Here is a 16740-nt window from a genome sequence, read left to right as displayed (position 1 = left end):
TATAGCTATGAGGGCGGCCGGGTAGCGCAGCGGACTAAGTGTCTGCCTACCACCGCAGAGACAGTGGGATCGAATCCAGCTGCCGCGATACCTCCGGCTTGGTCGGTCGTCCATACTGACACCATTGGCAGGGTCAGCGGGTGGGAAGCCGGTGGGGTGGGTCCTGGTCGTTGTAAACAGCGACTCCTACAGGTCGGTCGGGGCGCCTGCTCAGCGAGGAAGGGATCTGGGTGAGGTAGTGTGATCCTCCCACGCGTTACACTCACCTAATGAGAGGCCTCGCTGTCAGGTGAAAAGAAGCCGCCGGCTGACTCCGCATGTATCGGAGGAGACATGTGATAGTCTTCAACCCTCCCTAGACCGGCAAGTGGGGGGCAAATGCGCTCAACGACCGGGAAGGGAATTGGCATAACGACTAAAAACTGGGATGGGAGGAAAAATACAGAAAAAGGGGGAGAAAAAGTAGACAAAAAATATATATATATTATAGCTATGGATCTAATAAACACGTCGATTGTCAGTGAGTTTCTTCCGGTCAACATGCAAAAAACAGATATTTCTTTCATACATACATTTCCGTTTTATACCGTGGTGAATATGAGTATAGTTTTAGAGTGATCCTGTCGAATCCCAATAAACTCCAGCAAACGGCATTTCCTTAGAAATCGTGCCATTTGTCGCTTGATTTATGAATCATTCTGAAATAAACGCTAGATTATCTGTATTATGTTTCATCATGCACGCACGAAAGCGGGGGAGGAATAGTCGCCCCTCCGTGCTTTGGTCGCCGCCAGCGGCACACACACAGACACGTTGTGATCGTTACGAAAAAAACATCGGATTAATCCAAGATTGGTAACATAGAGTCCTTACCTCACATCTTATGTACTGCAAAAAGAATAATCCAATTCCTGATCGCCATTCCAAATATTGATCGCGGTCGTCTGTCCAACGCTTATCAACCAAAACACATGAATCCACGGTGCTCCCAGTGTCCCAATCCGTGTGTTATAACGTTAGTCATGCCCGAGAAGGAACTTCTTAGATCGATGCACAGCCCAAGCCAGAGGGATTCCAATGATGTGCAATACCGGCCACAAGGCGTTAGGCCTAACAAAATTAATAGTTGGTTTCCGGTTGCCGACCGACCCTGCCGATTTAGGTGCGACCCAATATATTTTGAGTTTAAAAAAAATATTATTATAAGTTTCATAGAAATCTTAGTCAAACATTTAGTATTATGGATATTAAACATACTGGCAGAGTACATGCATCCATGTTGTTGTGAACATTTTAATTAAATAAAGAAATTCCCTATCCATAGTCGCCGTGGGAAAGAATAAAATAAAAAAATAAAATAAAATAAATTCCCAACAAATTAGAAGGCCATTAATATAAAATGTTCATTCTATTTTTAAAATACGTACATTGTCAATGTCTGTACATTTATTTAGAGACTAACATTATTTAAATATTGAGTGCAACTGGTGGATTAACGTAATTCGGTGAGTAGGAACTATCTATGGGTTGCGGGGTCCCCACGGACAATTTAGCGTTTGGTACCTTCGGACCTTCTCGACTCTTAACGTTACCGGAGTTGAATCAAGTTGATAACATGCAATGGAAAAGCGGCAATAGTCCCGGTTGGAGTTAGTAAACACAGTTGTATGTTAGCCTTCTTGGATGTTGAATAAACGCCTATCATTGTCTTTCAACACCCCGCCTCTCAGACTCCCATTTCTCCTCTGCTAGCTAGTAGCTATGGTAACATTTCATTGGCTGTATTAGAGCTGGCGGGCTACCATATTTAAACGTGTGTTGTGTTGTACAAACCGTGCTAACGTTATGGCAAGATGTGTGTAGGCCTATGTAATGTTAATGGCTATGTTTTTAAAGTCGTAATGAAGATTGATTTATATTGCGTTTGCCATTTCCACAAACCGACTAGCACCTGCTGCTGCTGCTGCCAGCAGCCGGCGAGTCACCTCTCCCGCCTCCGTGCTAAATGAAGATTCTTTTTTTTGCGCATCCCCTGAACCGAACAATACACACACGCCCGAACCGTGGATGTCGTGCCGAACGGTGTACGGTTAGAATGCGTACCGTTCCACCCCTACTAAATATATATTGTTGGTGTACATGTCAGTTAGGACTGGCTTTCCACAGTGGCCATGCTGCCAGTTAGTCTTTCCATAGTGGCCACCCATGCTGCCAGTTAGTCTTTCCATAGTGGCCACCCATGCTGCCAGTTAGTCTTTCCATAGTGGCCATGCTGCCAGTTAGTCTTTCCATAGTGGCCACCCATGCTGCCAGTTAGTCTTTCCATAGTGGCCATGCTGCCAGTTTGTCTTTTCATCTCAGTGTTTTCCTTTTTCAGGAGACGGAGGATGACGGATCCGAAAAAGGTATGTTTGTAGTCGCATCAATGTAAATAGCAAAATGTAGGTTTTTACAGGTTAACGCAAAGGGACAAAAACTCCCCCTTCTCAGTGCAGTGCATTCACGCATCTGCAGGCTTAACACTTGGCCACCTATGTGCTAACAACATGGAGAACAAGGGACACAGTAACAGCTGTCTGGATGTTGGGAGGACTCATCTTTTTTTCTAATCTGCTTGAACCATTACCATGTGTGGTGCTCACAGGCTGCTCAGTCCCACGGAGCACTTCCCTCAAGACGCAGAGGCCTTGAAAGATTTCATGCTCACAACGAGGCATGAATCGAAAGAAGGTGGCACACGCCCATCGGGGCTCATCGTCCTCATACCGCCCAGCCGTAGCACAGGCATAATGTGCAGGCGGAAGAACTCGTCCATGACTGAGTGTCGTCAAGAGACTTGCAGACGAACATGGGCTGTTGACACCAAAGGACACGTTGAGTTGGATGCAGGCAGGATGCTGCAGTGAGGACTTGGATGATTTGAAGGTGGTGATGGGTTGTTTTTCTTCCTCTCAAACCCTGAAACCTACTGACAAGGTGGACATGAAAAGTCGAAAGGAAGATTTACATAAAGACTAAGATGATTTGCCATATGATTAGGACTGACCTTTAAGACGGATGTATTTTCCATTGTGGGAAATGTGACGGATGGAAGGACTGGTGCCATTTCCCCCTTATTTGGACTTCAGCCCTCCGGTACCCACAGAAGAAATTCAGGGCATTTGAAGAGTTAACTGGAATTGTAAATTCATCAATGAGGATTGTGATTGAAGTATTGGTGGCAACAAGATATGAAGAATACTGAATCGTCCATGTTCAATGAGGAATGTATATATTGTGTCTTCCTGTGGTGTCTTCGCCCCAGATGACCACTTATATTAAACTTGCTTTCTATTCTACTTTCTAGGTCAAGTAACACACAACATGTCAATGTTAAAAATTGTGTTTTTTGCCATGTTTATCCTTGTTAAATCCCTCAGATGTAACTGATACAGATGATGGTACTCGTGACAATTCTAAGCCTCCACCCTCTGAGGACAGCCTCGCTGAGCCTGAGACAGAGGCCATGGCTGAGCCAGAGCCTGGAGCAGTGATGCCAGTTGTGCCTGAGGCTGAGGTAGATGCAGAGCCTGAGGCTGAGGTGGATGCGGAGCCTGAGGAGGATTCTGCTGACCCTGAGGCAGAGGTGGGTTCTGCCAAGCCTGAGGCAGAGGTGGATGCTGCTGAGGCAGAGGTGGATTCTGCCGAGCCTGAGGCCGAGGTTGATTCTGAGCCTGAGGCCGAGGTGGATGCTGAGCCTGAGGCCGAGGTGGATGCTGAGCCTGAGGCCGAGGTGGATGCTGCTGAGCCTGAGGCCGAGGTGGATGCTGAGCCTGAGGCCGAGGTGGATGCTGAGCCTGAGGCCGAGGTGGATGCTGAGCCTGAGGCCGAGGTGGATTCTGCTGAGGCAGAGGTGGATTCTGCTGAGCCTGAGGCAGAGGTGGATTCTGCTGAGGCTGACGCTGAACAAGTGGCTGAGATGGATGCAGAAACCACAGATTCCTCTAAAGAGGAGGACCACCTGTCCATCTCAATCCCTAACGAAGACGCCATCACCATAGATGTCGATGGCGATGACCTCCTGGAAACAGGTAAACATGTGAAACTTCCAGATCCAGTCGCACGCAAGGGTTGTGACAAGCCAGAGGCCTCCCCTGAGACGGGCCCCGAGGATGACATGAAGGCGGAAGAGGCTGAGGGCCATAAAGATGGTAAGAAAGATGATGGACCCAAGGTTGACCCCATCAAGAAGGAGAGCAGAGAGGCCTTGAAGAAAGCTGAAACGGGAGACAAAGACAAAGAATGTGGGAAGAAAGGCCCCTCTTCTACTGGGTCGTCGGGTCAAGCAAAGAGGTTTGTCTTTCTATGTCAGTTCTTACTACTACCAACCAAGTCCCAGCTCACTAAGAACGCAGCATTGTGGGTAGCCTCAAGATCTTTTGGTTTCGTTTTTTTCCTTATGTTCATTGATGTACCTAATCTTGCCATTTATACTTTTAAATAATTTTTCTGAAGTTGGTTAAATTGTGGCATAAACCAGGAGACGAAAATCACGCCTGTTACTTTCACCTTTCCAGCAGTTTTATTGCCTTTTCCAGTTCCTACGCAAGGCATTGTAAAAGAGCATTAGTCCCTGTGATGTCCGATGATTTTTTTTTTGGTCAGAAATGATTCGCTGTGAAGTCGATCACACTTCTGAAGATTTCATTGGTCCAGGGAATAAATTGGCTGAGAACCTGACCATCTCACCAGTGGAGAAGCAATGAAAGACGCCTTTGAGAGATTTGTCCAAATCCAAGCTTTGCCTGTGGGGATTTTTTTTCTGTAAATCACAATGTGGTGTTTTATTTCACGAGATGTATTGACGTGAGATCTATCAGTTTCCAAATGAGTTTAATCTCATTTCTGTCTCTCTGTTTATTGTTGTAACATCTGCTTTGTAGCTCCTCAAGAGACAGGGATGGAAAGGCTGTAAAAGATGAAAAGGGTAAGAAGATTCATGTTCTTTCAAGTGCGATCAAACAAGTCAACTTTTTTCCATCTGTGCTGCTTATGTCTGGGAGCTCTGGTACTCATACCCCTGCGCAGTAGCTGTTTGACACCCACTGACTACTGAATTAGTTTGTTTCTTAGGGTTGTGAAAAAGAAAACCACTGCATCTAAATTAATACGGACATTCTAGTGTCTGTTAGATTCATGTTTTAAATGAATGTCTTCCGAGTTTATCTATGAACTATGGGTGTAACGGTACACAACCACAGTTCGGTATATGTACCTCTGTTTTGAAGTCATGGTTTGGTATTCATTCGGTACAGTGGTGGAAAGTTTGCAGAATGTGGCTTTCCATGTTCCACTCGGGCTGATGTAGTGTGCAGTTACTGTTAAGTAGGGCTGTCAACGAATGTTCTATATTCAAATTAATAATCGACTTGTAAATCAGCAATCGGCTTAACGGCCGATAAGATCAAATTTACAGATGGCAGTGGCCGATAATTATCTGTCAATTTCAATAGCGTACCATGGGTTTCAGTGGCCTTCAGTAACGAACTGCACACCCCCACGCGTGTATGCTTTTACCAACGCGTTCGTGTTTCCGGGTTCCCGTTTTGCACTCTGATTGGCCACTGACCTATGCTATTACGCCCCCCTTTACGCTCTCGCCTGAGACACGCTGTGAAGCACCAGCGGGGCGAGGCGGTGGTTTCTCCCCGGCTCCGTGCGCCTTCAGCAGCGGCCGTCTTCCGCCTGCTGTAACAAAATCTGTTACAGCCAACACAACCACATACAAAATACACGATCACGCACTATACTGTATGTGCTACTGCATCAATGTTAGCATTAACAAAGGCATTCGTTTTGTGGCATTAACGTTACATATTACTATTGATAAATCTAGGTGTCATTAGACTAGAATAAGTAAAATTTACTTACTGTCTCGGAAAAGTCTCGAGTAGAGCAATGGCGGACTTTCAGGAAACAAAAAAGCAAATAAGCGCTTCCGATTGGTGGTAAGAACGGCAGAGGTGGGTGCAAACGGTGTGACGTAATAGGCAGAATCAACTGTCAATCAAAATTGACTCAATTTGTGTCTTGTCAATCTGGTTCACATGTTCAATTTGTTCCGTTGTCGTCTACCTGAAATGCAAACTCATAAACAAGTCTTGAGCAAGACAAGTTAGTCTGTTAGGTTAGTTATATGAAAGCCAGTGAGTATTGTATGACTCAGACTTCAGCAATAATCATGAGCATTATAAGGGCATGTGTCCACCTATCTCACATTTCCAGCTGAAAAACGCTGGCAGTGCGCCGGTAGTGCTGGGGTGGAGCGCTTGCGGTGAGAAAAAAACGCAGCGTGAGCCTTTTGTAGCTATGGCAACGAGCTGTCGGTCACCAACCTACCTGATGACGAGAGAGAAAGAACTCTAGCGACAACTACATGACAGCCATCTTGTAACTTTTATCGTATTTTACTGCAGCGGTTTTGCACATATAGCATATTTTAATACACTATTGTATATTAATTATATATATAGTTATTGCCTGACACCACAGTTCGCCCTTTGCTTTTTATTTGCTTTTATTAGTGTATTCGTGTAGTTATTAGTGTATTTGTGCTTTGTCGCAAATCTCAATGGCCCGTCTCTTGTGGGTAGACAGCCAAGACAGGCAGGCAACTCCGGTGTCAGGTTACAAACGGAGTGGTAGATATGATTGGCTGTGATTGGTTGTCTGCAAATGCGCTCGGCGCATCGCTCTGAAAAGTTCAGAAAGTTTCAACTTTAAACGCTGGGTGCGGCCGCAGAAAAAAGCTGAAAGGCGCTGAAAAAAAGAAGCCGACTGCAGCGCATTTCCTATAGGCGGCAGCATGCGGCCGCATACGCTCCCTCCCCATTGGGATTAGTGGTCTGCAAGGGCATTGAAATAAAGCCCGAGCCCTGCCCGAGCCCGTGAACTTCAGGCCCTGCCCGAAAATAAGCCCGACTGTAAATAATATTTTAAGCCCTAGCCCGCGTGAAAACCTGAAAAAAATTATTATTATTATTATTAAAATATAAATTTTTTCGTATTTGTTTTAAATATTCGAAACACGGTTTTATATGAACGTAATAAATAAACAAAACTAAGAAGCATTTACATAGCCTGTTTCGCAATGCCGTCTCTCCCAGTGCTCGCTTATATAGACTGACTCACACATCAGCCTCGTAAAACGTATTGAAGGCTATAGAATCTTCTTTGACACACACACACACACACACACGACACACAATAGCCTACTCAGTCAAACAAACAAACAGAAAACAGAAATCAGATTTCGAGCAGAGCAACGTAATGAAAATCACAACAAAACGGGTAGCTAGTCGAGACCCAGCAAATAATAAACATCACTCACCGCGTCAGCAACGCGTTGAACACCGTTAACAAAACCGGCTACATACATCCCAAGAACAAATTAAAACGTTCGCCAACTGGCTATACTCCAACACAACCAATCGAGTTGAACTTGTCCCCCGAGTTCTCCCTGCGCGCTGCAGTAATTACATCCAAATGTTTCTCTGGCGCAAAAGAGAAAGCGAATCTTAAAACGAAGGTTATCATATAACCCTAGTTATGAGAAAAAAAATTAAAAAAAAAACACAGAATTATTTATTAAAAAAAAAGCCCTACCCAGCCCGAACCCGTCGGGCCTGGGCAAGGTTGCAGTGCACTAATTGGGATACATTAAAAAAAGACGCTTGCGGTCATAAATATGAGGCAGGTGGACGCGGGCCCTAACATAACACACACATACATTTTCAATTAATCAAAACATTGAGACATACAAATATACAGTACTATGTAAGAGAGAGAACATCACAAAAATAGACACATTTATTTATATTTTTTAAACTTTTTTTTGCCAGGGCACAAATAACAAAATATCTGTATCGGCTGATTGTGTTATTTGAACAATCTGTATTGGCCGAGAATTTTCATATCGTTGCATCCCTAATATATATATATATAATATATAATATATACGTATATACATTTAATTGTGAAAATGAGTATTAGATTGTGGGGGGGAAAAAGCCCCCGGCTATCTTCCTCAACTTCTTGCGTGGACCTGAATGCGTGGCGGATAGGAGACGTCACTTTTATTGAGCTGAAGAACGTGCCAGTAGTAACAACAACCCAACTCTGTTGCGAAGACAGTGATTTGCACTCTGAGCTCAATCTAAAAGCCCTGTTTGGAAATACTTTGGATTTTGATCAACTTGTGGAACCTTGAGACAAAGTTTTATGCAATCTGTCAAATACAGCTGTCCTACCTTCTTTTTTTTTATGCTAATGCTATTTTGGGAGTTCTAGCATCAAGAATGTAAGTAGCCTACTTTTCAGTTTTTAGCACTTAGCACTGGCTTGTCGTTTGCGTTCGCCATACTATGAGGCTATGCTAAATTACAGGTAATCTCTCTTGTGTGCATGGGCTGAACAAACAACATCCGGCCCTTTGCGCAAGTTATATTTTGGGAAGTTCCGCACATGCCCTAAGTTAGTGGTTAAAGTAACATTGCATTTGTTCGGTACACAGCACATGCTGACCAGAGTCCCATACCGAAACAGTTCGGTACAAATACACCGTACCGTTACACCCCTACTATGAACAATGCTATGAACTACCGGTAACTACTTGCTGCAAGGCTTTAATTTCACATATTTGATTATATCTGACCTGACAACTTCCGTCACTTCTGTCCATATATTGCACTGTTTTAAATATTGAAGCTGTGCAAATTGAACTGAATACAACCATGGTCAAAATGTAAAGATTCATGTTGCATCGAATCGTTGCCTAAATAAAGAGAATCAAATTGACAAATCTGCAAATCAAACCTAACCTTTCCTGAAACCTCATTCTCAGGAGGTGCCAGCAGTAGCAGCACCACCAGCCATTCTCGTAACATATGGGTGAGCGGCCTGTCGTCCAACACCAAAGCAGCTGATCTTAAGAATCTCTTTGGCAAATATGGAAAGGTAAATTAATTTTCAGTTCAATGCTCTTTTGTGAGTCAATTCTGTATTTCATGTTCTAGGTGTGACCTATGTTCGGTACTAAAAACACTGCTGTTCCCACTCCCAGTGGGGTTCAGATAATGGTGCTAGCCACGTGCAGTGGTGGTTTTACTCAAGTACTGTACTTAAAGGGGACATGCATTGCTATTCCTAGCACTATTTGGGCAACTTTACACAATTCCTGTGAGTCTATTGAAGACATCTGTACATCTGTTTTTTTTTCAATGCATTGTTTTATATTTCTAATCAAGTACTCAAAACTATAATTTTGAGGGGGATGGGACCTGCAAGCGGAGTGTTTGCACAGTGGTCTCTCTCTCCCTCTCTCTCTCCCTCTCTATCTCTCTCCCTCGCAGAGTGCATGCAGAGGTGTCGGGTTTCACTCTGCCTCGCAGTATGAGGAAGTGGTTTCCACTCGCTGTGTAGTCTAGGTAGATTGTGGGCGGGCATTAGCTCCAACCACAGAGCCAATCGCATCACTGTCCGCTTACCCAGGGCCCCGGTGACGTCACGATATGCCTCAAATCAGGATGACCTAATTAAATCTAGCAGGAAATGGTCTGAGCTGAATGAGAGCAATCCGCCAATATGGTATTTAGACACAAAAACACATTGATACTAACTCCTATTACTATAATACAATGCTAGAGACTGAAAAATGACATTTGCATGTCACCTTTAAGTGTAATATTGAGGTACTTTATATTGAGTATTTACATTTTAGGCACTCCACTACATTTCAAAGAAAATATTGTATTTTTTACTCTACTACATTTATCTGAACCCATCAGCTACTAGTTACTTTGAAGTAAATGGTGCCAGATAAATGGCCGGCAATTATCGAATAACCGATATTTGGTCGTTATATTATCGATAATCGATATTTGGTTATACTATTACTAGGGATGTCCCGATCAGATCACGTGATCGAGGATCGGGGCCGATCACGTGATTTTCAGAAAAGCGGGATAAAAAAAAAAAATGTTTTTTTTCTTCTTTTTTTTTAAGCTTTTTTTTATTCAACAAACATGACCATGTTCACGTCTTAAACTCATACTGAGGCCTTAGTTTTTGTTTTAAATTGCATATCATCATTCAGTTTTTAGATTACCGGTACTCCGGTTGAAATGCCTCGCTTGAATGACGTGATGCAAGGCTTGGTCCTCACTGCAGCCGACCAGTGTCTAGCAACGTTCTAGACAGGGGAGGGGAGAATTGAAGGAAGAATTGGTGAGGCGAAATTGGGATGAAAAAAAATTCTAATTATTATTAAATTATATATATATATTTTTTTTTAATATCGGATCGGGAAAGATTGGTATCGGTAGATACTCAAAATCACATGATCGGATCGGGAGCAAAAAAATTTGAACGGGACATCCCTAACTATTACTATATATATATGTGGTGTTGCCAGACATCCTGATGTGCAGGTACTCTATTGTATCTATTGTTTATCTCCTCTGTTTGGAGTCAGTTGCGTCATGTCTGTATGTATGCGTCTGTGGGTGTAAGCCCAAGACAAATTTCCCAGCTGATGGGACAATAAAGTGACTCTTGACTCTTGAAAAAGATTTTGCATAGAAAACATGAAGAAGAATTGATGAAGATTATGTACTTTCAACATTTGAAGTCTGCCAACTTCAGAGTTGTTGAACTGGACCACATACCACTTTAACCTATAGAGGTCAATGGTTCAAGGATTGCAATCACTGGAACACACAAACACCAAGTCGAACGCATACTTTTATTTTTAATACTTAAGTACATTATATATCAAATACTTTTCTACTTTTACTTAAGTAGGATTGTGACTTTTGAGGACTTTTACCTGGGTATTTCTACTTTTCCTTAAAGGTACACTATCTTATAAATGGCCTTTTCCAGTGTTTAGCATTGTTTTCTAGCAATGGGGGTTTGTATCAATGGGGTCTGTGTCTCTAATTCTCATTTTGGCGGATTGCTCCAATTCAGTTGAGACAAGATCCTCCCCCACTGAACTAAGCCATTTTGATTTGACTGTTTTGCTGATGTGAATAAGGCACTGATCTGCATATCTCAGCCCCTGGTTCTAGTCACCGCCCACAATCAACAATTCGCTCAACAACAGAGCGAGTGGAAATACTGACTCTTCCTCAAACGGGTTGACGTGGCGCGGGTGCCGACAGAGAGCAGAGAACGAGCGAGAGAGGGAGGGAGAGAGAGGGACACGGAGCATCTTACACACACACACTCCCAACCGCGCGCATGCGGGGAAACACACATGTGCATCTCCATCACTGAGGCCGATGCGATGCACATCTCGATACGGTGCCAACGATACGATACATTAACGATACATTTGAAGCACCGGGCGATGCGATACGATTCACCCCCTGTTGAGATTCGATACGATTTGATTAAACATAATGCGATTCGGGGCGATACGATTGAACACGATGCAAAATAATGATACAATTTTATGGTATGACAGAGGATTTGGTTGTATTCCTTATATGCAGCTTATATTATTATTAAAAATAAAATGATCTACTGTAAGACAATTTATATAAAAACTCTTGGGTGCCTAAGAAGACTTTTGCATAGTACTGTTTTCTATCCACTTTAGCTAAAAACACATCAGATGGCCAATCTGATCGCGGAATCCGAACGCGGAAGTGAAAGTGCGTTAGGGAAAATATACACGCAGTCGGGACACAGACCGTGACGAGCGAACGAGAGAGAGAGAGGGACACGGAGCATCTTACACACACTCCCGACCGCACACATGCGGGGAAACGCACATGCGCAGTCGGGACACAGACCGTGACGAGCGAGCGAGAGAGAGGGGGACACGGAGCACCCCACACACACTCCCGGCCGCGCGCACGGGGAAACGCACACGCAGTCGGGAGCGTGCGCAAAACGCTCCGCATCCCTCTCCCGCCCGCTCGCTCTCCCCGTTGGCACTCGCGTCACATCAGGGCTCTACGCTAACCTTTTTCCCAAGGAGCACATGTGCTCCTAAATGAGAAAATTTAGGAGCACACAAAGAAATTTAGGAGCACCCAAAAACATTTAGGAGCACAGTGAAAATATTTTGTGGGAACGGGACACGCATCTGTGCAATAGCACATACCACCAAAGTCACTGGCCCACTGTGTGTATCTGCGTGTGCAAACGGGAATGGGACACAGACATTTGAACTATTAATTAAGTGATTAATGCCTACTGTGGCAAAGTTGTAGCCAACAACTAGGCCTAATAAGAAAGGCAGTGACATTGAACAAAAAGGAGACACTGGCATTACCACCAGGGCCATCAGTAGAGGGGGGAGCTAGTGTTGCTCTTCTAGAAAAATAATCCTTTCAGGGTTGCCTATTGAAATACTGTACACCTCCAGTACAGAAACATTGTTTATGAGTTTGCGTGTCAGGTAGACCATTGATTGACAGTCGATTCTGCCAATTACGTCACACCGCTTGCACTCTGGCCGTCCGGCGCTGCAGCTGGACCCTATGGCCGTCCGGCGCTGCAGCTGGACCCTATGGCTAGCTGTTGATAACGCTAGCCAAGTTAGCTGTACACACATACACAGTGGGCCAGTTACTTTGGTGTAGGGGTGTAACAATGCATCGCAATGCATCGATCCTAAAGGGAAAATTCAACTGCATCGATTTGAAAATGTTAGAATCGATTATCGCAATTTTAATGTGTACACGTTATGTTATTGTCATGTCCGTTACAGCCAACACAACGTCATACGCTACTGCATCAACGTTATGATTAACAAAGCAAGGCATTCGTTTTGTTGCATTAACGTTATATTACTATTGCTATCGATACATCTAGGTGTTCTCAAATCTATTGCTATTGGTAAGACTAGAATATTACATTAACTTAATGTTAGTTGTGTCTCAGAAAACGCTCGCATATCACAATGGCGGACTCTCAGGAAGTAAAAGAGAAAATGAGAGCTTCCGATTGGTCATTTCCTTCTTTTTTTTTTGAAACCAGTCACGTCACTCTACTGTGATTGGACCGTTGGCTTGAGTGCAATGTGGGACTTGTAGTTTTTGAACGATTATAGCGGAGAAAAAAGCACGATTGAGGCTGTAATCTTGAGTCGCACACCGTGCGAGTAATTGATTTTTCCGTTTCGCACACATATATTTCTAGGGGCATATGCGAGCAATATGCGAGCACTGTAGAGCCCTGCACATCAACCTGTTGCAAAATATCATAGCGCACACTCCCACGCGTATTCCGATCCGTGCAATAATATTCACAAGGGTATACATTGTCATTTGAAACAAGTTACCAATGCATTGTCCCGTGGGATTATGCCCCCCGCGGCGAAATTAATTAGTATCCCCCTCTATCTCTCTATGTCGCTCTGTCTGCCAGTGCAGACTGTGGGTGACTGTCACTCAAAGCGCTTTGCGAGTATGGGCGGAGCCCAGCCCAAAACAGCTTGAAATCTTGAAGTGGAAAAATGCTGCTTTATAGTACTTGATTAGAAATACAAAACAATGAATATGCACACCGTGTGGCTCGGTGTGCATATTTTGTAATACAATATATATATATATATCGAATTAAAGCCCAATTTGTTGCCTGTGGATAGCCCTTTCAGGTGACAAAATCCATTGAGCGGTTCTCGAGTTGCATGCCGGTATTTGAGGCTTGTGCAAAGTACACGGTAGGGCTGGGCGATATGGCCTAAAAATAAAATCCCTGATTATTTATTTTTAATCGATTTTTTCTCTTAAACTAGAAACGCCAAGGAAATCATTCAAATAACTTTTTTTTATTTGACAACAAATGTATCAAACCAAGATGAATGTCCCTATTGGGACTGAAGTGCAAACCTAACTTTCACCAATCTTAATAATCTTTTTTATTATATATATACCGTGGTTATATAAAAGGTTACTCTTGATCAAACAAAGATGAATGTCCCTATTGGGATTAATAGTGCAATAACTTACTTTTTCACCAAACTTCACTTAAAACAAATAAATGGTGCCTCTTGATCATCAAACAAGAATGAATTTCCCTATTGGGATTAATAAAGTGCAAATCTAACTTTCACCAAACATCACTTTTTGTCAAATAAGAGGTGACTCTTGGGGAGAATGTCATCTTTCAAAAGAGACCAGGCTCATGCATGTGCTATAAGTATAAAGTATGTTGTTTTGGTTTGCAAAAAAAGTATGCAGTCCTCAAGTTCAAGTAAAAATATTTCCACTTTTCTGCCCGCTTGATAAGCGGTTAAGTAAAGGAACTGTTCTTCCACCACTGGCCACGTGTGGTGAGGTCGTTTTCAACTCTTTCCTGCCTCCAGGTCCTCAGTGCCAAGGTGGTCACAAACGCTCGCAGTCCTGGCGCCAAGTGTTACGGCCTGGTGACGATGTCTTCCAGTGCAGAGGTGGCGCGGTGCATCTCCCACCTCGACCGCACGGAACTCCACGGTCAGCAGATCTATGTCGAAAGGGTGAGCTTGCAACACCAGTGTTCCCCATTAATTATGTATGCTCTAGTCCAGTGGTTCCCAAACCTCTCCTCGAGACACCCCAGCCGTTCCATGTATTTGTTAAATTCCACCACCAGCACACCTGATTCAACTAATAAAGGCTAGTTACCGCTAAGTTGAATCGGGTGTGCTGGTGGTGGAATTTAACAAATACATTGAACGGCTGGGGTGCTTCGAGGAGAGGATTGGGAACCACTAGTCTAGTCGATTTTGTGTTTTGAGCACAAAGTTCATCATAGATATAGCCTCTTTATTTTGCTCTCAAAGTGCACCAGATTGATGCATTTAACTTTAAAATGTACAAAAAGAAATGTCTAGGGGGAGCATGCCCCCTTCACCCACCACATTCTCACAAAATCCTGTGGGAAATACTGAACACATATCGCTATGTTTTGGTTATTGTACTTTCCTATTTATGGTAGGGCTGGGCGATATGGCCTAAATATGATATCACGATATTTTCTGACCTTTCGGCGATACACGATACACATCACAATGTTTTTCTTTTTTACCCCAAACAATTCATTATGAGGCTTACCAAGACAGTATTTGAGTTTGCAAGCTAACATTAAAGACAAAATAAAATACCCATGCATTTAGCATTTTTATATTAGATTTAGATTATTAGATTATATATTGCATATGAGATATTATATGATTTAGATATGAAATATGATGAATTGAAAATGGGGGACCCTGATGTAAACAAGACTAAAGTCTTTCTCTGGTCTGCATCCCCTTAACAATTGTATGTATTGAGCTGTACTGTACCCATTCTGCAATATGTTAAAGTTTTAAATCAATCAATCAATAAATAGCATTTTAGCATTTTTATGAAACTACTGTATATATGTATGTCTCTAAATGTTTTGATGAATTGAAAATGGAGGACCCTTATGTAAAAAAGCCGAAAGTCTTTTTCTGGTCTTCATCCTCCTGTACTGTATTGTACCCATTCTGCAACCTTTTAATACAGTTTTCATTCATTCATTCTGACGGAAACATAATCATTTTGATTGACAGTCGAGTCTGCCAATGACGTCACACCGCTTGCACCCGCCCTGCTGTTCTTAGCACCAATCGGCAAGCGTTATTAGTTTTTGACTTCCTGAATGTCCCGTGTGCTGAACATCAACAAAGCTACTAACGTTAGCTCCCCGCGGCCGTCGAGTAGGAGACCAGTGCTTCACAGGATGACTAAATGAGGCATAATGATTTTACTACAACGAATGTTATAATAAAAGCCTTTCCATACATCTGTCTGATTGAAAACTTTATTAACAGACCGCGGAATGGGCATATCTCAGCACAGGCTGAGATATGAACGAGTAACGTGTGGACAGATTGACGCGACACAATCCTCTTGGGCAAAACATCACGATATCCATGATACGTTGAAAAAGTGTATAGTTAATGAACTGTACCCGATATTTATATAATATCGTCATATCGCCCAGCCCTAATTTATGGTTTGTTAGAGTATTACTGGATTTGGGATTTTCTAGAGCTTTGCATGTCATCTTATCTGGGGAGAAAAGGCAGATGGCTTTTGTATATGTTGAATCTTGTATTGCTCCAAAATGGTGATACAAAATGGTGTGTGCATGTGTACATGTTTTTATTTTTAGGTTAAAAGTGATCCTTTCAAAAAAGAACCACCAAAGAAGGAGGTGGAAGACAAAGCGAGTAGCAGCAAGTCATCAAGTGATAAACGCAGCACCACGGCAACCAAGACACCTAGCAAGTGGGTGAAGACCAAATTGAAAATGTATCCGTTGTAGATGAACTGAAAGGAAATGTATTCACTTGTTTTTTCTTTTATTCAAGAGTGCAACCATCCTCTAAAAAAGAAGATAAGAAATCAGAGAAGCCGCTGGAGAAAGACAACAAAGATTCTTCTAAAAAACTGGAGTCTAAAAGTGCAAAATCTGAAGCAGCCTCATCCAGCTCGGGCCAAGATTCTTCCAAGAAAGACGACAAAAAGCATGGGCGTAAGTTTTGCCCCTCATTCTATTTGAGTTCCTGGTGGTGTTGGCGTTAATGCTTAGAGAAGCCAAGCATATGACATTTTTCTTTTTCTTTCACTCTGTAGGGACCAAGAGCCCTGGGAAGATGTTGGTGTTAGACCATGCCAAAGGAGAGCCCAACAGAATGAGACAACCTTTCAGAAGTACCTTTCACAAAGTAATAAT

The 16740-nt window shown here is 43.0% G+C and overlaps 1 protein-coding gene across 1 annotated transcript in view; it reads left to right on the top strand.

Moving 5' to 3' along the window:
• LOC311230948 (SAFB-like transcription modulator) overlaps window positions 1-16740 on the top strand; it is a 59440-nt gene that overhangs the window by 18684 nt on the left and 24016 nt on the right. Inside the window, exons 4-11 of the mRNA XM_084317401.1 lie at window positions 2378-2405; window positions 3420-4332; window positions 4923-4966; window positions 8882-8994; window positions 14360-14509; window positions 16177-16292; window positions 16376-16539; window positions 16641-16732. Of these exons, the coding sequence (XP_084173527.1) occupies window positions 2378-2405; window positions 3420-4332; window positions 4923-4966; window positions 8882-8994; window positions 14360-14509; window positions 16177-16292; window positions 16376-16539; window positions 16641-16732 (1620 nt within the window). The remainder of the gene's footprint in view (window positions 1-2377; window positions 2406-3419; window positions 4333-4922; window positions 4967-8881; window positions 8995-14359; window positions 14510-16176; window positions 16293-16375; window positions 16540-16640; window positions 16733-16740) is intronic.

Source organism: Notolepis coatsorum, assembly GCF_963971535.1.
Source record: "Notolepis coatsorum genome assembly, chromosome: 1".
Classification (NCBI taxonomy): domain Eukaryota; kingdom Metazoa; phylum Chordata; class Actinopteri; order Aulopiformes; family Paralepididae; genus Notolepis; species Notolepis coatsorum.
This window is presented reverse-complemented; position numbering and strand designations above follow the sequence as displayed.